We start from the raw sequence: 22,235 nt of genomic DNA on the forward strand, positions 1-22,235 counted from the left end.
GAAACTGGTAAGAGAGGCTACCAAGAGGCATATTGGCACTCTGAAGGAGTTATAGGATTTTATGGCAGAGTGGTCATTGTGTACATGTGACAACAATTCCATAAGCGCTCCACAATTGTGGCTTGTTCGGGAGGGTTACAAGGAAAAAGCCACTTCTCAAGAAATGCCACCTTAAGGCTCATTTGAGCTAAAGTGACAAACTCGCCACAGCTTCTCCACCATAGCAGGGGAATTTTCTGTTGTAATGACAAACATTTTTCTCATATCTGGACAGTGGTGCATCTCATTGCTGGAAATGGACAATTTATGCTATTTTGAAAATCCGGCTTTCTATAGTTCTTGCTGAAATGGGCAAATCTTTATTTCTGGACATGATAGTTTGTCAATTTGTTAAAAAAAACCTCTGCACCACTTAGGAGGGCTTCTTTAAAGCACTTTCTATCTGTAAACTGTGTTCTGTATTTGCTAATACAGTCTGGGAGTTTAGAAATGTCTTCTGTAGTATGAGTAAGTGTTTCATAGGGTTTTGAACACTACTTTTCATCTCATATTTTAATACTGTCATCCTATAAACATCCGCTCTGTCTGCCACATCTTTTTTTCTCATGATCTGTTTCAGAGTAATGCCATACATTTCATTTTCGGTACACAACATTTTCACAAAACAGAGTACATATGGCTCTATCCTCTCTTGCAACAAAGCCAAGAGATGTGATCTTTTAAAGAGAGACAGTGGGACACTCGTGTCCCGTGAGACGGTCAAGTCACGTCATACTTAGAACCTTTGTAAGCAAGTCCCATGAGACGGTGACTTTTGCCAGTCATGCCCTACTTACAACCATTTTCCAACAAGACCACGGTCATCTAACCTCTCAGTTGTTGGAATGCTTTTCACAGACATACTTCCCGTGCTCTCAACTCTTAAAAAATGTTATACGTTCTGGATAACACGTTAACAACTAAGCGAAGAAAGAGCAGTGTGTCAAAGTAGGGATGCACCAATACCACTTTTTTGGAAAACGAGTACGAGTACTTGCATTTCAGTACTCGCTGATACCGAGTACTTAATAAAAACATGATTTAAATTTACAGGTAACAGCTTTAGTCATATAATTTAACAAAAAAAACAAGGGACTAGTTTGGAATTAAGAACATTTATTTAAAATGAAAAGCATGTTGTATGCAACATATTACAGAGTAAATAATTATAAAAAAAAATGTAAACGGTGACAGTGCAACTCAAGTATTTTTTTCAGTTTGTTGTAAACTCTGCCGCGTTGGACAACACAAGGGGCATTAATAAACATCTTGCTATTTAGTGCACAATATTTGAATAAACTAATAACATCCACCAACAGAACTGTGGCAGTCAGTGCAACTGAGGTAGGTATTAACATCAAGCCTAAGACGACTCACTTAATGGAGCCTATTTAGAAAAAGTGAGTGGCAGGTTTTTTTTTTTTTTAGAAAAGTAGCTTTTCTGCATTATCAGCAGTCAGCCTGTTTCTGTTTTCATCTTTATATAATGTGTGACACTGAGCTAAAAAGCCTTTCACCAGAGGTATTTCTGGGCCATTTTAGCCAAAGTGGGGAACCTGATTTTGTTGACACCCCAGTACTTCAGAGGACTGTCTTCACAAGGGCTTGGGGCCTCTCCGAGGTATGTGTCGAGCTCAATGGCAGCACCTGTGCTACCTGGGGCTGCTCCTTAGCGATTTCTTCAAATACAGTGTCCAGACTACTGCTAGTGCTGGCCTGGGCCTTGAGGAACAGTTTAGCAGGAGGTTCTGCAGCTTCTGCCCGACTCCCCTCTGCCTCAGCTCTGGACATCTGCAGCTCCTGCTTCAGGTACAGATTGGCATCCGGAGCAGTGTTGTTGGAGAAGAAGCGATCTTTATACCTGAACAAAATTCATGAATGTTAATATGTGGAAAAATAGGACTGATTTTAGTTTCCCCTAAACCACTGTCACAAATACCAGCCATTTGGCTTTCTGGTAGTAATAAGGGAAATATATTTCATATTATATATATTGCATACATTTGTATTTGTGTATTTTAGTTACAAAAATATAATATAATATTTCAGATGGAAATTAATCTTACATTTAGTACTGTAGTTTATCATTGAATACCTATAGCACACAGACTTTACCTTGGGTCAAGTATGGTGGAGATGAAGTACAGTGGGTTGGTCTCGACGACACTGAAGCGCTTCTTGACAGCTGCCAGTAAGGTTGCTTTCATTGTCTTGACGCCGTGGTCCTCGTCTGTTTCTCTGTTTAGAAGTCTCACTAGCACAGTCACAGCTGGGATGACATCAGAGGCTAGTGCATCGTAGCTGCTCATTTTTTTTAGTTAGTTTCTCAAAGGGGGTGAGGATGGCAACAGTCTTCTCCATAATAGCCCATTGGTGAGCGGTGAGATAGTCAGGGAGTTCATGCTCGGACACATTCACCCCCAGCACTCGCTTTTGTTTAATGAGGGACTGGAGCATGTAATACGTGCTATTCCAGCACGTCTGTACATCCTGCTACAGTCTCTTTATTGGCTGGCTGAGCTGTCCCTGAATGTCCTCGAGGCTGGAGTAGGCTAAGGCGGAATGTTTAAAATGCCCAACTATTTTCTGCCCACTGCTATAGCATCAGCTATGCTCCTCTGTGCTAATAAGCCCTCGTGAACAGCCAGTTGGAGCGTGTGCGCGACACACGGCAGACTTGGGAGCCCTGCGTCATTCATGGCTTTAATCATGTTTTTGGCATTGTCACGAAGCACAACATGTACTGATGTTTTAGGTATACCCCATGTCTGGAACATTTCCTCAAACACATGCACTATAGCCTGGCTGGTGTGCGAGCCGCGGAATTGTTTTGCATGTAATATGGCTCGTTGCGGCATGAAACTCTCGTCTATCCACTGTGAGGTTAGGCTAATTAGCGACACGGGGCTAACACTGCTTGTCCAAATATCCGTGGTGAAACTAAACGCAGAGGAGGCTTGCAGTAGGCTGTGGATATGTTTTTTCACGGAGTCGTGTAGTTTAGGCAGCTCCGTGTCAGTCATGTAGCGGCAGCTTGGGAAATCATATCTGGGCTCCAGAACATGGAGGAGACACAGGAATCCCACATTTTCTACCTCCGAGAGTGGCTGGTCACTCAATGCAATGTACTTGATAATTGCCTGTGTTATTTTCACAGCACGTGGAGTGTCTCTGGACATTTTCTCTCGTCTTGCAAGAGTTTGCTGCAGCGTGGGTTGTGTTGGTTTAGAAGCGTGGGTAAACTCTTTGTACTCGTTATCATGTTGGGATTTTAGGTGCTTGAATAAATTACTTGTGTTAAATGCTCTACCTTTTGAGCCTCCTCTAGACAATTTCACTGAGCACAATTTGCAGTCCGCCTTTGTTTTGTCGTCTTCATTTACTTTGAAATAGTTCCACACGGCTGACATGACTCTCCTCGCCTCGCCTTGCCTTCTCCCCGCTCTGAGCTGCAGCTGGGGCCTGGGGGCGGGCACTCGGCGCCTGTGATTAACCCCTTACACGCCCGCTCAAACAGACATTTCTCAGACCGTGGTATCGGTCCCCGGTATCGGGGGACTTTTAACGAGTACAAGTACTTTAGAAAATGTGGTATCGAGGTCGATATGAGATACTGGTATCGGTGCCTCCCTATGTCAAAGAGACCCAAAAGCATTGGAGAAAGAAAAAAAAAAAAAATAATAATCTATGTACAAATTCTGAAAATAAGGAAAGTAATGATCAAGCCATTACGTGAAGATTTTGTTCCAGGAGATTTAACCATGCCAGAGGCCAGAAAAAGACAAAGTAGAACGTCTTAAAGAATTCGTAAACGTTGGAGCGATACACATGCAGAGCAGGTTAGAGATGATGAAAGTAGGAACTTTCGAAAGTCTCAAAAAAATGATGGTAAAGATCGCATTAGCGCAAGGAAACGGAAAATATTACTCATTGAAATAATGGAACCGCAAAAAGATATCAAATAGAGTTTGAGGATGTCTGGGGGAGAAGTGTGACAAAAGCACAGCTGCTGTACAGGCTTTTAAATGTTCGAAGCGCTGCTAGAGATGATCATACGGCACAGAAGAAGCAAGCCAGCAGCTGATCGAGTAAAGAGGAGGTAAAAAAAAAAAAACTGTTTCCCATTGTAAGAGGGGTTTTGGAGGAGCGATCACGTCTCCTTAGGTCCCTGGTATGCGTTCATCCCCACTCCACAACGGCGCATAGCGCAGGTGGGTGGCTTTGACAAGCAAAGCCCCCTAGTATAATATTAAAAATAAACTTGACTAAAACATATTAGATACTTTATTAATCCCAAGGGGAAATTCACATCTGATCTGATCTGAAACATTTTAGTGCACTGCTATAAAATACTGAAAACTTATATATATATTTATTTTTACAGGTATATATATGTTTTGGTAAACCATATTGAATAAAATGCAGTTAGTAACTCGCTCCAAGGAAATTGAAAACTGGCCCATCATAGTCCAGAATTAATGGAAAATATTCAACTACAACTTAAGACTAAATTAAAATGGTTTAGGGCTAACATGGCAAATACTGGTAGGGCTGGACAATTTTGGTAATGTAATCACTTAAAGCAGTGGTTCCCAAACTATTTTGATATTTGGTGCTCTTGCTGAGTCCAGGTTTTCCCAAGATGCCTCCCACCCCCAGTCATTCTATCAAGTATACTTTGCAAAATAGCCAATAAGTTTGTATTTTTAATTAAAGGGTTAGGTAAAAATAAATAAAACATATCTAATATTACAAAAAAAATGTAATTGAACAAGTTCAATTTATTATAATTAGTGGGATGGATGAACCTGTTGATCACCACACAGTTTCTCAGATGTTAGAATCAAACTGGACACAGCCTCCCTCATTTCTTTCTCCCCATTGATTTTTGCGCAATACGTTGTTTTTATCAGAGCGACTGCTGAAAACCAAGCTTTGCACGAATAAGTTGCAAATGGAATTAAAATTCTCTGAGCTTTACCACTCAGATGGGGATATTCATCTTTTACGGTTATCCAAAATTCACTTAATTCCATGCTGCTAAATTTTTTTTTCAGTGTATTGTTGCAGCTGTAAATTTAGATAGAGCACTGGTGTTGAATGCATCTTGAATCCATGCAAATTTATCAATATTATTTTGAAAATGTTTTCAACCAGGTGATAAGCTGTCATAAGTCTTCAAAAATGGATTTCATACCTCAAGAGAAATCCACTCCATTGGAGGTCAAAAACTGTTGCAACAAGGGAAAACATTCTTTGCCTCAGTCTTTATTCATTTTTCATTTCCGTAGGTGTTTTTTTTTTTTTTTTTTATAAAAGCTGAAAATTTCTGTCGACTTTAAAAGGTGCATGTTACTTCCCTGCAGTTAGATTCAGAGCATTCAGTTTTTCAAAAATATCATTTAAATATGCTAGTTTTACCAAAAAATCTTAATTCACAAAATTTTTGGTAAAGTTGTGGTCTTCCTGTTTAAGAAAAATATACATTTCCTGTTCCAGTTCAAACGTATGAGACAAAACATTACCACAAGAGAGCCATCGTGAAGTGCTGTAGTACAACAGATGTGTGCTTGGTTCCCATATCCTCACATTTTTTTTGAAAAACCTTGCCATCAACGACCGAGTTTTTATGAAGTTTACTTCATTCACTACAAATTCTAAGACCTGGTTCAATGCAGGTCTCAGATATTTTGACGTGAGTGCTTCCTCTGAATAACGCAATGTGTCCAAAGTGCATCGGGGCGTTGCATCTTCATAATGCATTTAGTCCATTTCAAATTATTTTAATATATAGAAGTATCAAGGATTTCCAACAAATCTTGAGCCTTAGTACCAGCAGTGATACTTTTTCAAAAGAGAAGTTCTTCTATAATGTTATTCCCATCTATTAACCGTACATAGCAAATCAAGCAAGCATCATTATTATGTGTGGCCTCATCCAGCTGCAGAGGTTCTCTGCTATGTACTGTATTCTACGACTGGTGGTGTTATTGGACAAAGACACTTTTGAAAGTAGCTTCCCAGTAGACTCACCAACCATAATGTTCCCCATATCTATAGCATCCGGTTGAATGAGTTCTTTTGTGATGGTATGAGGCTTCCTACATTTTGCGATTCTCTGTGCCACCTTGTAAGATGCTAGCAAAACATTGCTTGGTATTGATGTTTGCTTATAAAAACTGTTTTTTTGTTGATTTAACTCTTAGCATTCTGGTAAAGTAGTCGCAAGATTTACCATGCTGGGATGATTGCTTTCTAAATGGTGTTTCAACTTATTTGTTAGCATGCACTCTGGTGTCAAAACTTTCATACACAGTACACACTGCGGCCTCTCTTCACCATTGACTTCCGTCAACATAAAACCAAAGTTCAAATAACTGTCATCATGTTTTCGTTACTTGTGCTTCTTTACACTTTTGCTACTGGTTAACAGTGTGCCCTCTTTATTTTCACTCTCACAACACTTATTACTATTTAATAAAAATCAATCCATTTTAAAAAATACATACGAGAAGAAATATTTCAAAAACTTTACTTGATTTAATCAGAACAATATTCAGTTGTTACAATCTCCAAAAACTAATTCAGCACGAATACCTCATGAAACCAACAGCTATTTATATACGATCACAAAGTACAGAGAAAGTTTGAGAAACTTTATTGTAGATCGCCATCTAGTGACCATTTGTAGAGGCTTCCGCAAACATTTATTACTAAGTGAGTTGCTGGTTTGCACCAAGTCCACCAGATGCCACGTCCTATCACATTGAATTTTGTAATATTTTGCGACGCCTGCATACTTTGGGAACTACTAACTTAAAGGTTTAATTGCCATGTTCAAAACTGGTGTTGTGACAACTGGCCTTTTCACACACTGAGTTATTAATATAAAGAGCAATTTTATTTATTATTGGGCAAGTAATTGCTGTACTGATATTTGGGTTGCTATATTGTAAATGCTAGAAAATGTTTAATATTTTTCCCATTAAAATTGCACTATTTAATGAATCCCCACAACATCTAGCTGATACTTTCAAGAATGTGCAAATGACTAATCAAAACTTTTTTTTTTTAATTTTTTTATTTTAAAGGCTGGCCTTATAGAAGCAAATGGAGAACTGAAGGTTTTTATAGACCAAAATCTTAGCCCTGCTAAAGGTAAGTTAGTTGACAAACAAGTGTCCTTATATATTTGTATATTGTACTAGTAAGGATTACAGTTGCTATCCAGGATTTTTTTATAATAGTTTTGGTTGGTAGGGTTGTCCCTCAATTAAACCTAAATTGATAGACCTGGTAGACAAGTTCACATCTGCAGGCTTTTTTGTTTTTTTGGTGGAGGGTCTACCGGCTTCCATCATCTCATTTTTCATTCCTGCTATGTGAGAGAGAGCGAGAGAGAATCACATTTTATGTTACACCCTTGTTCCAAAATGGATTAAATTCATTTTCCCCTCAGAATTCTACACACAACACCCCATAATGACAACGTGAAAAAAGTTTACTAATTTACAAATTTATTAAATATGAAAAAATTGAGAAAGCACATGAACATAAGTATTCACAGCCTTTGCCATGAAGCTCAAAATTGAGCTCAGGTGCATCCTGTTTCCCTTGATCATCCTTGAGATGTTTCTACAGCTTAATTGGAGTCCACCTGTGGTAAATTCAGCTGATTTGACATGATTTGGAAAGGCGCACACCTGTCTATATAAGGTCCCACAATTGACAGTTCATGTCAGAGCACAAATCAAGCATGAAGTCAAAGGAATTGTCTGTAGACCTATGAGACAGGATTGTCCCGAGGCACAAATCTGGGGAAGGTTACAGAAACATTTCTGCTGCTTTGAAGGTCCCAATGAGCACAGTGACCTCCATCATCCGTAAGTGGAAGAAGTTCAAAACCACCAGGGGCCTCATGTATAAACGGTGCGTACGCACAGAAATGTTGCGTAAGAACTTTTCCACGTTCAAATCACGATGTATAAAACCTACACTTGGCGTAAAGCCACGCACTTTTCCACGGTACCTCATGCCTTGTCGTACGCAAGTTCTCCGCTCGGTTTTGCAAACTGGCGGCACCCAGCGTCAAAGCAATGCTACTGTTCTTGTGTGATTACTCATTATTTTCATGACGCGGCTTTATAAATACACAAACTAACCGCATATTGTTTATTAGTGTAATGCATCTGATTGTAATTAACTCGTAACAATATAATGGTCCAGGGAACAGCCATAGTATTCCAAATACCATAACTGCTTTAGCGTTGTTACTCTCACTTCTTCTTCTTCTTCTTTCAGCTCCTCCCGTTAGGAGTTGCCACAGCGGATCATCTTTTTCCATATTACTCTCACTGCACGACTCGGAGTATTTATATCACTGTATCTGAGTGTGAATCACAGCAGCAGCTGATCGGAAAGAGAATTATCGGTATACAGCTTTAAGGACACGCTGTCTCAGCCACTGCAAAACGTTTTAAAGCCTTTCCTGTACAGACCTCGCGGTTCAGAAACAGTTTAATCCCAAGAACTTTAAATGCACTCAATCAATTGCTCCTTGTAGAACTGTTTGTACTTATAAGTACAATCACCCCACTGTAAACTTGCACTACAGTTATAATATCTCACAACCTGGGCCACTTTATAAAGCGTATTTACATATGATGACATATCATTTTTAAGGTGAAATGCAGCAAAATATGTTTGTTAAATTATACACATAAAACTTTAACTTCATTTAAATAATCTATATTCTTCACTGGGAGTGTCGTGAAGGATAGAATAATTAAACATGTACTACGAAGATATTTCAATGTTCTTTAAACGTTTTGAAGAATCGGCGCTAAGCTTACAGATGGCTTAACTTCTATTACAGAGCTGATTGTGTGGCGATCGGTTACTTGGGGAAAGAAAAGCAAGGACTCTTGGGCACGCCAATATATATTGAATATAAAACAGAAAGAGAAAATAACAACACAGCTAAAACACAGCGACAAATTTCGACAAAAGATAATGCTTGTCATGAGCACGAGGCTCATGAAACACATGTTTAATAATGTGCTTTAGCTCCTATCATCATGAAAATGACATCACGTATACATCTCAGTATTTTAGTTATTCAGAGAGCTGTAATATCACAAATGTAATGGACTCTGTGTCCAGTTGGAGGAAGAGAGCCAGTTTAAGAAGCAAGTAGTGATTCACACACATAGATCACATACGAGTAGAAGATCAAATACAAAACAAAGCATTTAACGTGCTACTTTAATTACGATGTAATTTTGAGAAACTGGTTAATTAAACGATTTTAAGATGAAGTTTATAATGTTCTACTAAATGACAAAATAAACTACGTGATTAAAGTGTAATATTCGAGATTGAAGTTGACATTTCGTGCTTTTTCCCCACCATGTGCCTTTTTTCTCTGTACCCTAATAAGCTTTCATATGACACTCAGACAGTGGGCTTACAACTCTTCTTTTCACGGCAACTTTGATATGTGACTTCTTTTTTATTTCCGGCACTGTGTGATTTTGTGAATGTGAGCTTTCAAGTTTCTCCAACACACTATGTCACTCGATCAACTTCCTTTTGTTAATTATACCACGGTTTATTTGAACAAATAGTATGTTTTTCCTTTGCCTCCACTTGGTATTCGCTGAAATTCTTATATTTTCCCCGTGCTTTTCCCATTGTCTTTTCACAGAAGGCTGCGCTTAAGGGCGATTTATATTGATTTGCATATTCAAAGAGCCGTAATTCTGGGAGGATTTGGGGCGTTACAAAATGCGCGTGCACGAGCGTTAGTTTTCACGCTGATCGGGATTTATGTAGCGGAAGAACGTGGAAGTTGGAGTACGCACAGATTCCTGCATCTGAATTTTTCTGTGCGTAAGCACATTTCGGCTTTTGTGCTTACGCCATGTTATAGTGCGAGATCTACGCACGGCATTATACATGAGGCCCCAGGACTCTTCCTAGAGCTGGCCGGCCATCTAAACTGAGCGATCGGGGGAGAAGGGCCTTAGTCATGGAGGTGACCAAGAACTCAATGGTCACTGTCAGAGGTCCTCTGTGGAGAGAGGAGAACCTTCCAGAAGGACAACCATCTCTGCAGCAATCCACCGATCAGGCCTTTATGGTAGAGTGGCCAGACAGAAGCCACTCCTTAGTAAAAGGCACATGGCAGCCCGCCTGGAGTTTGCCAAAATGGCACCTGAACTCTCAGACCATGAGAAACAAAATTCTCTGGTCTGCTGAGTCAAAGATTGAACTCTTTGGCGTGAATGCCAGGCGTCACATTTGGAGGAAACCAGGCACCGCTCATCACCAGGCCAATACCATCCCTACAGTGAAGCATGGTGGTGGCAGCATCATGCTGTGGGGATGTTTTTGAGCGGCAGGAACTGGGAAACTAGTCAGGATAAAGGGAAAGATGACTGCAGCAATGTACAGACACATCCTGGATGAATACCTGCTCCAGAGCGCTCTAGACCTCAGACTGCGGCGACGGTTCATCTTTCAGCAGGACAACGACCCTAAGCACACAGCCAAGATATCAATGGAGTGGCTTCAGGACAACTTTGTGAATGTCCTTGAGTGGCCCAGCCAGAGCTCAGACTTGAATCCGATTGTACAGCTCTGGAGCGATCTTAAAATGGCTGTGCACCGACGCTTCCCATCCAACCTGATGGAGCTTGAGAGGTGCTGCAAAGAAGAATGGGTGAAACTGGCCAAGAATAGGTGTGCCAAGCTTGTGGCATCATATTCAAAAAGACTTGAAGCTGTAATTGCTACCAAAGGTGCATCGACAAAGTATTGAGCAAAGGCTGTGAATACTTATGTACATGTGCTTTCTGTTTTTTATTTTTAATAAATTTGCAAAAACCTCAAGTAAATTTTTTTCACGTTGTCATTATGGGGTGTTGTGTATAGAATTCTGAGGAAAAAAATTTATTTAATCCATTTTGTTATAAGGCTGTAACATAACAAAATGAGCAAAAAGTGATGCGCTGTGAAAACTTTCCAGATGCACTGTAGACAGGTTAAACAGAAGGCAGCAGAAACAGACTCGTTCTTAAATGTGTAATAAATATTTTGGGGATTATGTAGTATTTTATGAACCGATCATTTCGGGAATAAAATGAAGAAATGCCTCAGCAAATTAAGAAAATCTTCCCTACAGTAGCAAACAGGATGGAATGGGGCAAGAAACTTCGAGCTGCCCACATCTAACACTGCAAATGCAGATAACATTACATGGGCATGTCTGAAATCCTAACCCCACCCATGCAAGTACACCCTTTTGAGCTCTGCACCTCGCTTCCCTGTGCTCTGTCTGCACCCTGTCCTGTGACCCACAGTGAGGACCTTCTCTGCTTATGCGGTTGCATTGCGCATGACCAATGGTCTATTCTGTTAGGTTACATGAGCTGGTGAATGCATGGACTCTTAAAGTGGCGTTTTTAATAGTTTTTTGCAAAGCGAGTAACATTCTCGATAATTTCAGCTCGCACATAGTTAAAACAGCAATTAAGTTAATGTAGATGATACATATCACACACTCCTACTTGAGTGTAATTTGGGACATTCTTTTAAAATCCTAAAATAAAAAGTTACAAATACTTTGTAATTTTTAGCCCAGAGTATTTAGGATCAAAGTGGAAAATCATCTAGAGAAAAACACTATTTTTGTAATCATTGATAATTCAATATGAAGTGAGGCATTTTGGTTTGGGATCCATGCTGAGCAGAGCAGACCGAGCAAAGCTAGTAGAGTAGGGAAGGGGACAACAAAAGAAAGAGCCCAAAGAAATTGGCCAAGACCTCTGCAGACTAAAAAAAAAAAAAAAATCTGAAAATGCATATCATTTATACTCCCGTCATTTGTATTTTTACATAAGTATTTTTAAATAAGACTTTCTTTGAACTTCCTAACCTTTTAAGACCCTATTCAAATATTTACTACTTTTGCTACAATCTTTTTACTGTATTTATTTTATTCATTTTGCTTTGTAATATTGATTTATATTCTTTGATTGGGTCAAGGTATATAGTTAATAGCACCTGGTGTGGGTGATTGCCATATTCCCACAGGCGTTAGCTGAAAACAGACATCATCAGTAAAAAGGAACACGTTAAATGGGCAGCTGCTGTAGCGATTGGCACTGGTGTAGCTTAGGTCTGAAGACAAGTATTTGGTCAACTTTGCATAGCTGAAAGTCTCTTAGCTTGAGGCAGTTGTCCACATGCATGTAAGACTGTACATGTATGGTGCTATAAAGTAGATGTGTCTAACTCTCATATAAGCAATGTAGTTAACAATCACTATAGCGTAGGTGAACCAAAATAAAGAACATAGGAATTTCCATGATTATATATTCCAGGTATAGTTATAAGAGCACCTGGTGTAGGTGATTGCCATATTCCCACAGAGGTTAGCAGCTGAGGGGGGATGCCTCCAATAAAAAGCATGAATGAGTGGACACGTGTTTTGGTGTTTAGTCCAACCATTTGGTGTGCTTGTACTGAGTCAGTAAGTCATTTTGCGATAGCGGCTGTACATGTGGATGCCAAAAAATGTTATATGTTGGAAAATTTCCACAACAGTACAACTTGATAGGAGGAGTTCAGTATAACTCCACACATTTAATCTTCAAAGGGTGCTCGTTTCTGGGAGGGTGAGGTAATAGGCCAGTTGTCAGTACTGACTTGCAGTAAGAGGTGAGGCTGAAAGAGCAAGAACAAGTCTTCTTCAGAAGTCCTGACTTAAATGTAAGAACCAGGATTTCATTGAACTTGTGCAGCCTATGCAGTTGATCCAGTCTGACTTCTGACTTGCAGTAGAAAGTTTTTCTTCCAGCAATCCTGTTCCCCATCAGCGACTTGCCTTTGGGTTGAAATTTGTGTGTTGCTCTGCTATAAACTTTCTTTCGGTTTGGATCAATTTAAAGAATATCTTAGCCCGATTAGTTTATCGAATGTGAGTTGTTTGCAATTTAATCAGTATGTAGCTAAAAACTTTATAAAGTTTTCATTTATATAGGATTTTGGCATTTATGTACCCACAAGATGACAGTTGAAGTATCACAGGTTGCTGTCCTGGCATAAATATTTTGCAAAGAATGACTATGCAGCCCTGCCCGAAGTTAAGTAGCAAGTGCATTTAGCAGACTGGTTGATCGTATTTAGCTAGCCTGTGTATTGAAATGTTATTTTAATTTAGTGAACTTGTGGTCAATAAGGACAGCAATTCACAAGTATATTTAACTTCTGTTTTTATCTGTCTTAACTGAAAAATTACTGAAGCTATAACTTTTTCCCCCATGGTACTCCGTAGCATTGAGTTAATCTGTTTCACAGTACTGTGCGGCATAGTGTTAGTGAGTTACTTATGGTACTGAGATCTGGTTCTGCACTGTAGTTCCAGAGTGTTTCTTCAAGTGTTTTGTGCATGGAAATACTGCTGTGGAACAGCAGCTGTGCTTTATAGTAAAAAACAACCATTTTGTCTTTTTTTTTTTTTGTGAAATCCATACAGAATACTTTGGACAGTATTTGGAGGGACCTTCCTCTGAAGAATGTGTTGCACCTGCTGCCATGATTAGCTTTTTCAAAACGTTTATTATTGTAGACTGGCATGCAATTTTGGGTGTGTGCAGGGATGCAATGTGCAGTGAAGAAAACATGATTTTGTTTTTTCATTTTTTTATTTTTTTTTTTGTAGATTAAATTGACTAATCACTGCAGTTCTGCCTTAGTTGTTGCATTGTGAATTAGGTAGTATTTAGACCACAGTGCATTCATGTTTTTAAGGCTTTTTACCAACTTTTACTCCTTCAAAAACTAATTTGAATTGGTTGAAAGACACATACCTTTTCAGAAGACTTTTAAAAAGTACTTTAAGATGAATCTGGGCTGAAGTGAAGTTATGGCTGAGTGCACATTTCAATTTTGTGTAACAGGAAATATCATATTCTGAATTCTTATCCTAGTTTGAAGGTGCTACACTGTCATCTGGTGTGATATTGACCATTCAAAAAATTCAGCAAAATTTAGTGTTTGATGTACATTATGTATTACTGAAACAATCTGAAACCTATGAGCAACTGCAAAGTAACAGGCTAAAGCATTATTTTTGTGCTCCAGAGCCAGTCCCAGCAACACTGGTGTAAAGTCAGTAATGTTTACAAAATAACAAAGTCAAGCTGGTACCAGATGTATTACAAACCGGATTCCAAAAAAGTTGGGACACTATACAAATCGTGAATAAAAACTGAATGCAATGATGTGGAGGTGCCAACTTCTAATATTTTATTCAGAATAGAACATAAATCATGAAACAAAAGTTTAAACTGAGAAAATGTATCATTTTAAGGGAAAAATATGTTGATTCAGAATTTCATGGTGTCAACAAATCCCAAAAAAGTTGGGACAAGGCCATTTTCACCACTGTGTGGCATCTCCCCTTCTTACAACACTCAACAGACGTCTGGGGACCGAGGAGACCAGTTTCTCAAGTTTAGAAATAGGAATGCTCTCCCATTCTTGTCTAATACAGGCCTCTAACTGTTCAATCGTCTTGGGCCTTCTTTGTCGCACCTTCCTCTTTATGATGCACCAAATGTTCTCTATAGGTGAAAGATCTGGACTGGCCATTTCAGTACCCGGATCCTTCTCCTACGCAGCCATGATGTTGTGATTGATGCAGAATGTGGTCTGGCCTTATCTTGTTGAAAAATGCAGGGTCTTCCCTGAAAGAGATGACGTCTGGATGGGAGCATATGTTGTTCTAGAACCTGAATATATTTTTCTGCATTGATGGTGCCTTTCCAGACATGCAAGCTGCCCATGCCACACGCACTCATGCAACCCCATACCATCAGAGATGCAGGCTTCTGAACTGAGCGTTGATAGCAACTTGGGTTGTCCTTGTCCTCTTTGGTCCGGATGACATGGTGTCCCAGATTTCCAAAAAGAATTCGAATCGTCACTCGTCTGACCACAGAACAGTCTTCCATTTTGCCACACTCCATTTTAAATGATCCCTGTCCCAGTGACAACGCCTGAGCTTGTGGATCTTGCTTAGAAATGGCTTCTTCTTTGCACTGTAGAGTTTCAGCTGGCAACGGCGGATGGCACGGTGGATTGTGTTCACTGACAATGGTTTCTGGAAGTATTCCTGAGCCCATTCTGTGATTTCCTTTACAGTAGCATTCCTGTTTATGGTGCAGTGTCGTTTAGGGGCCCGGAGATCACGGGCATCCAGTATGGTTTTACGGCCTTGACCCTTACGCACAGAGATTGTTCCAGATTCTCTGAATCTTCGGATGATGTTATGCACAGTTGATGATGATGGATGATAGATACGCTGGGTAACACCTTTCTAATATTGCTCCACTATCTTTCTGCGCAACATTGTGGGAATTGGTGATCCTCTACCCATCTTGGCTTCTGAGAGACACTGCCACTCTGAGAAGCTCTTTTTATACCCAATCATGTTGCCAATTGACCTGATTAGTGTTTATTGGTCTTCCAGCTCTTCGTTATGCTCAAATTTACTTTTGCCAGCCTCCACCGTGAAATTTTGAATCAACATATTTTTCCTTTAAAATGATACATTTACTCGGATTGAACGTTTGATCTGTCATCTACATTCTATTACAAATAAAATATTGACATTTGCCATCTCCACATCATTGCATTCAGTTTTTATTCACAATTTTAGTGTCCCAACTTTTTTGGAATCCGGTTTGTAATTTAATTTAAGATCACTTTTAAATAAATGGCATCACTTATGTGTACCTGTTTTTTCTCAAATGAAGATGAGTAATTCACTTTTCTGAATTTTCCTGCAGCTATGTTTGGAAGTTTACCTTTTTCACTTTTAAATGGCATTCTCAAAGGGAGCAAACTTTACTTGCTCTTGTATGAGTAACCCTCATGCACACAGGTCATGGGGAAATTAATAATGTTTGTAACAGAACATAGCTCACCTCAGAACAAACCAATACCAAACTTTGAAGCTTGCTGTTTATTGGTTTAGTTTCCTGCATTTGAAATTATGCAGTTTCTAGCATAGGTGAGTAGGGGGGAAGGGAGAAAGGCAAAGGCCTGCTCATGCAGCATCAAATACAAAAACTAAAACTTATACTGTTCATGTGAAGTCATCCATCCAGTGATAGACACTGTACATGTAACTGGTTAAGTCAAAAGAAATGTAATCCTACCCTACATCGTGGTTATTACAAACCTGAAAGCGGGATCTAAGAATCTCTTTCTTGTTAAAATGTAGCATGTGACTTTGCATACAATCTAAATGACACCTGTAGATCTGGGTGATAAAATGATAAAGGCAATTATCATGAAATAACTTTCCCTTGATAGAAATATAATACATGATCGGTAGAAACTTAATAGAACTCTTTCCATCCATGTTTTGACAGGCAACACAAAAAGCCAATGATAATGAGAATAGCACTACGCTAAACCAATCATGTGGCTGGAATACCTTTCAGTCACTACAATTTAGGTTGACCCATACAGTACGGAATGTAGCGGGTGGCATGGCAGCATCTCACGTGCTAATATTTGGGTTCCAGCAGCCGTGCACTATGGAGTTAACTTGTCACTCACGCTTACAAAGTGCATTTTCCTTGCACACAGACTTTTGGCAGTAATCTAACTCCATCGTACATGCCAGTATGTCAGGAGTGGGAGTGAGAGTGAGATAAAAGAGAACATGACAGAAAATGTTAACGTAAACTTGAAAAAAAAAAAAATCGGTGCTCCCGAAGAAAGACAACATTATTGATAAGGGTCTGAGGCATTTTTTGTGTGGAGATATTGACAAATGTATTGGGACGCCTGACCATTACACCAACAGACACTTTAAAGTCAATGTATTTGAATGCAATATCATTAATATGGAGTTGGTCTGCTCCATTGCATCTATAACAGGTTCCACTCATCTTGGAAGACTTTCACACAAGATGTTGGAGTGTATCTGGGAATTCATGCCCATTCAATCTGTAGAGCATTTATGAGGTCTGGCGCTGATGTTGAATGTGTAGGCCTGGCTCGCAATCTCCAATTCAGTTCATCCCCATGGTGTTCGATGGGGTTGAGGTTAGGGCTCTGTGCAGGCCAGTCAAGTTCTTTCATACCATACTCCTCCTACCATGTCTTTATGAACCTTGCTCTGTGCACTGTGGCACAGTCATGCTGGAATAGGAAAGGGCCTTCCCCAAATTGTTTCCACAAATTTAGAAGCATGCCAGTTAGTCCAGAATGACTTGGTATGCTAAAGCATTAAGATTGCACAGTTAACACAATGCAGTGCTTTGGAATCAGCAGATTGACCCTGCTTTGTGATCTTCCACTTAGTGGCTGAGCTGTTGGTGTTCCTAAATGCTTCCACTTTCCAATAATACCACTTACAGTACATTAGACTGTGGAATATCCAGCAGGGATGAAATTTGATGAACCATCTTATTGCAAAGGTGGCATCCTATCACAGTACCACGCTTGAAGTCACTGAGCTCTTCACAGCGACACATTTTGTTTCACAAATGTTTGTAAATGGAGACTGCATGCCTAGATGCTTGATATTATACACCTGTGACAATGGGTCTGTTTAAAACACCTGAATTCAATAACAAGACTTTACAATGTCAGACCCAAGCAAGTGCTGCACTAATGGGGATATCTTGTGCATTCATTTATTTATTTTTTTTTATTTTATATATTGTTGCCTTGGAGTAGAGATCTGTGCGCGATTCCTGTTCCTGTAGTACACCGTCCCACACCCACCTCCTTTTGTATACACTTGGCCTCATCTGATCTGCTCCTGCCCGCAGAAACTAATTGCTTCCATTTAGGAAAAAAGTCATGTATGGTTGATAAGCCTGTCTAACTTGATCTTGTACAAGGTGGTGGCTGAATTTTTTTCCCCCTCTAACCCTGTTGTCCTTTTTTTGTGACAGTTCTGTCTGTTTCATCAGTATTTAATTCAGATTTTCAGATGGGACCTAAATATTAATTTCTGAGCATAGGTTTGCATGTCTTTTTCACATAAAGGGTAAAGAGCAGTGGAAGCTACTTGCTTTGTAAGCTGTCAGCCAGTTACTATTCTATATTGAAATAAAGTGCGATCTGTGTTGTTGTCTTCTACCAAAATGTGTAACGCACACGGAAGGTTGGTGCTGTCTCAGTACCAGTTGCACATATAAGGTTAAGCTTAAAACATACTTTTCTAATCCACATATTACTGGTAGCTTAACAAATGCACCCCACTTTCCCACACTACTTTCTGCTTATCAATATAAGCACACTATAACCAAGCAAAGCACTGTGAACATATAGGCATCTTCTCATCTGCTCCCAAGCTCAGAGATGAGAGGGCATTACTAACAGCTGACCAGTGAACTTCACTGTACTCTTTAATTTAGTGCAGTAACACTAAATCACAGTTATTACAAATTACAAATCTCTTCTTGTTCCTGTGCCTCTGTAATCTTCTTAAGTAAAAGATACAGAAACTTAGGGCTGAGAAATGTTGCTACTTTGTAGAGATTATAGATAAGAGTTGGTACTGAACAGTTTGTTGACAAGTTCTTTCAGTAATATTTCCATTTATCATATCTTTGAATGGTTTCAGAAAAGAAACCAGTTATATCTTTTTTTTTTTTTTTTTTTTTGATGTGGCCTATCATCAAATTGCTGCAGTAATGGAGTCTGCATTATATCTCGTCTCCACAGTGCTGTTTGAGTGAGTGACCTTATAAGCTTGCCTTGTTGTCCAGGACATTTAAGATACCTTCCTAACTTTTTTATACTAGCTTGAAGAGTTTTTCAAGCAGTAAAGCACAAATGTTTTCACCTGTTTTAATTGTGCTTGCTTCAAACCGGGTCACAAAAAGCACCCTCAACAGAAGATTGTAGCTCTCATTAATACAGTGGATGGTAGCGGGTATGAAAGAGCTTTCAGTCCAATTATCACACACCCATAATTATTAATGGTCTCTCATCTATCATATGCAGTATCCTTTCTCAGTTTTTGTTTTTGTTTTTTTTTTTCCCTACCACATGCTACAATGCAGTAATTGTTTGGGGCAGTACCTTTTAAACTTCAGACTTTCCAACTTTGGTTGCCATTTCAACTAGGTACCGCTCAAGTTGAATATAGCCCTCACCCAGACAGTGTTTCATAAAGCCTTATATCCACACATTTAACTTGTGCTTCACTTTTATTGTTAGTTGTTACTTTTGATTGGTTTGGCAAGAATGTCAGTTTAGCTTGACTAGAGGTGGGTGGTATGACCAAAATTCTATATCGTGGTATTTTTCCAAATTATTCCAGTTTCACGGTATTCGATGGTGTTTTTGCATGCATGAGTGGATGTTAACCACATTTTCCACTGCAATTACTGCAGTAGACTGGCTTAGAATAACCTATTCCACTGTCATTAGAATTGTACATTGTACTAAAAAAAAGATTTTAATGTGCACTCAAGTATTAATACAGGTTTGCATGGCCCCATAAAGTGATTGTTTTCAAGGGGGTGGCACTAATGAAAAGAAGAAATCACATTGCATGGCAGTTGAAGTCAAAATATAGAACCTTTTTATTGAACAAATTTTGCAAACAACTATTTTGACAACATATTTTCAACCATTCCATCATTAAACTGCATAATATCTAAACTAATAAATAATAACAATAAAATAAATAGTGCAAATTCCAGTAATAATACTATTACTTCAAGACTTCAAGCCCAGGTACATTACACAGTATTCAAGTATTGAGAGAGAGAAAAAAAAGTGCATGTGTGTTCACACATTTGAACATAATGAACAAGGCACTTATATAAATCTTAGCCATTACAAATTCTGGGCAAGGAAAACCAGACGGTCAGCAGCATGTGGTTTGAGTACTGCCCTGTGGCACGTGACAATGTTCCTACCAGTGCTGAAAGCTCTTTCAGATGGAGAACTGGTAGCAGGGATACACAAATATCGTCGGGCTATCTTGGCAACTCGGGGGGGGAAATTTGCTTGGTCATATTTCCACCATTCCAAAGGGTCTGCATCACAACCTCTGTGGTCTGGAGGTAGGTTCTCAGCTCCATTTTGATGCTTTCCTCATCTGACAGTCTAACACTGCTGGAGCCCATACTGCCCGTCCTCTACTTTTTGAAAAAGCTGCACAAACACGTTTTTCTTCAGGAGGAGGAACAGGCTCTGCTGCTGCACCAGATGCTGTCGAGAGTGCTGACATGCCAGTGCTGGCTACATGTTGATCCTTTAGTGATTTTATTTCTTCTTCTGCTCAGGATATAATGTGTTCCACCTCTTCATTCTTTATGTAGGTTGTTCTGAATCGTGGGTCAAGAAGAGATGTGATATCCATGAGGTCATCCAAGGCAGGATCTGAATATTTCTCATTCAAGTAGGCTAGAATGTTTTTCTTCACATCCTTGGTCAGTTGCGTATCATTCTCTTCCTCAGCAAGAATGCTTGTGTTGAAGAGATGGAGTACAGGCTTGAAGTAGGAGACGCTGACTTAGTGTTCTCCTGACAAGGCATCTGTGAAGTCATGGAGTGGGCTCAGCACCTTGTTCATATCCTCCAGCACATCCACATCCTGCCAGTTGAGCACCAACTGCCTTAATTTTCTGTCCGCTTTTAGAACCTGACTAATGGCTCTCTCCTGCACAAGTACTCTTTGGATCATCTTTTGACGGACGTGTCCCCCACCTGGTTGGCATCTCAGTCGTAAGTATGTGCTTTGGGAGGCCCAGTTCATCCTAAGCAATGCCCAGGTCCCTCCTTTTCTTCCAAGAGTACAAGAAGGCAGAGAATTTTTTTGCAGACACCAACTGCACGTTGTATGCGTTCTTCTTTCATACCTGTCTGTTAAAGCAATTCTATTTGCTTGCTAATCCAAATGTTAATTTATTAATAGTCCCAAATACTCTCATTTATAAACTCCTTTACAAATTTCCACAGACCCACAGAAAGTAAGTTAAATGTAAATCTCATATTGAGGGCTGAATATTTTTTCCAAAAAATTCAGTTTTTTGAAAAGCGTATAAAGCAATGGTTTCACACATAAATCAACATAAAACAACTGTTACTGCCTGTCGTGCCTGCTGTCAGCACCTGTTTACAATTTCCAGCTGCGCAGAGGGTGGCTTGACAGCCAGCAGGACTGCACGGTGGACTCGGACTGGCTGCCTGGCTGTCTTTGTGAGACAGGTGCACAGAGGTGACCATTGCAGTAAGACGAAATCTGGTTTGTACCTCGTGGCATCCTGTCGTTCATCCCAGTGAACGTTGTCATGGGTGCATCAGCTACAGGAACGTGTTCAGCACCACAATCGGCTTTATCTTTTAACTTTATCATCTGCTATAGCTTCAGTTTTACAATGTTCAGTGTCCACTTTCACTGCGCAATACCTTCACTAACACATGCATGTTTAGTGGTGTAGCAGTGAAAAGGGTCCCTCCTTAAACAGTTTCCCACTGAGCCACGTTCCGAACATTGCTTAGGCTATTTAAACCGGTGTTGTGGTATGACAAAATTCAATATTATAACAAAAATAAAAAACGTGTTTTGGTATGAACTGGTTTACCGCCCAGCACTCGGCTTGACTCTTCGCCACTGTACACACATGGCACTTTAAATCTGAGGTACCTGTCTTGTGTTCACTGTATGTTAGCACATTTATATCAGCAAGTAAACAGCACTTGGTTGCCATCACCATCAATAACAATTAAAAATGACTTACAAATGTTTGACTTCCTTTACTGAGTTTTGCAGTCTTGTACTCCTTTTTTTTTTAATATATAAATGCTGTCCACAGTGGATGTTAGGCTGTCTCCAGGCTCTGCAATCTGGAGAACGCTGTAAGTGAGACAGTATATACATGTGTCCTAACTGCTTAGGCAAATAATTTAAATGAATGAGATATAGATACAGACTTTCAGCGCTCTCCACAATTACAGTGGGGCAAAAAAGTGTTTAGTCAGCCACCAATTGTGCAAGTTCTCCCACTTAAAAAGATGAGAGAGGCTTGTAATTTTCATCATAGGTATACCTCAAATATGAGAGACAATATAAGAAAAAAAATCCAGAAAATCACATTGTCTGATTTTTTTTTTTTTTAAGAATTTATTTGCTAATTATGGTGGAA

The 22,235-nt window shown here is 39.5% G+C and overlaps 1 protein-coding gene across 6 annotated transcripts in view; it reads left to right on the forward strand.

The window, feature by feature from the left end:
• Positions 1–22,235, forward strand: part of tfdp1b (transcription factor Dp-1, b) — a 96,265-nt gene that overhangs the window by 21,983 nt on the left and 52,047 nt on the right. For all 6 annotated transcript variants that reach the window (XM_039744658.1, XM_039744662.1, XM_039744660.1 and 3 more), the window contains exon 3: positions 7,131–7,197. In XM_039744658.1, the coding sequence (XP_039600592.1) occupies positions 7,131–7,197 (67 nt within the window). The remainder of the gene's footprint in view (positions 1–7,130; positions 7,198–22,235) is intronic.

This window comes from Polypterus senegalus, chromosome 2, assembly GCF_016835505.1.
Source record: "Polypterus senegalus isolate Bchr_013 chromosome 2, ASM1683550v1, whole genome shotgun sequence".
Taxonomy (NCBI): Eukaryota; Metazoa; Chordata; class Cladistia; order Polypteriformes; family Polypteridae; genus Polypterus; species Polypterus senegalus.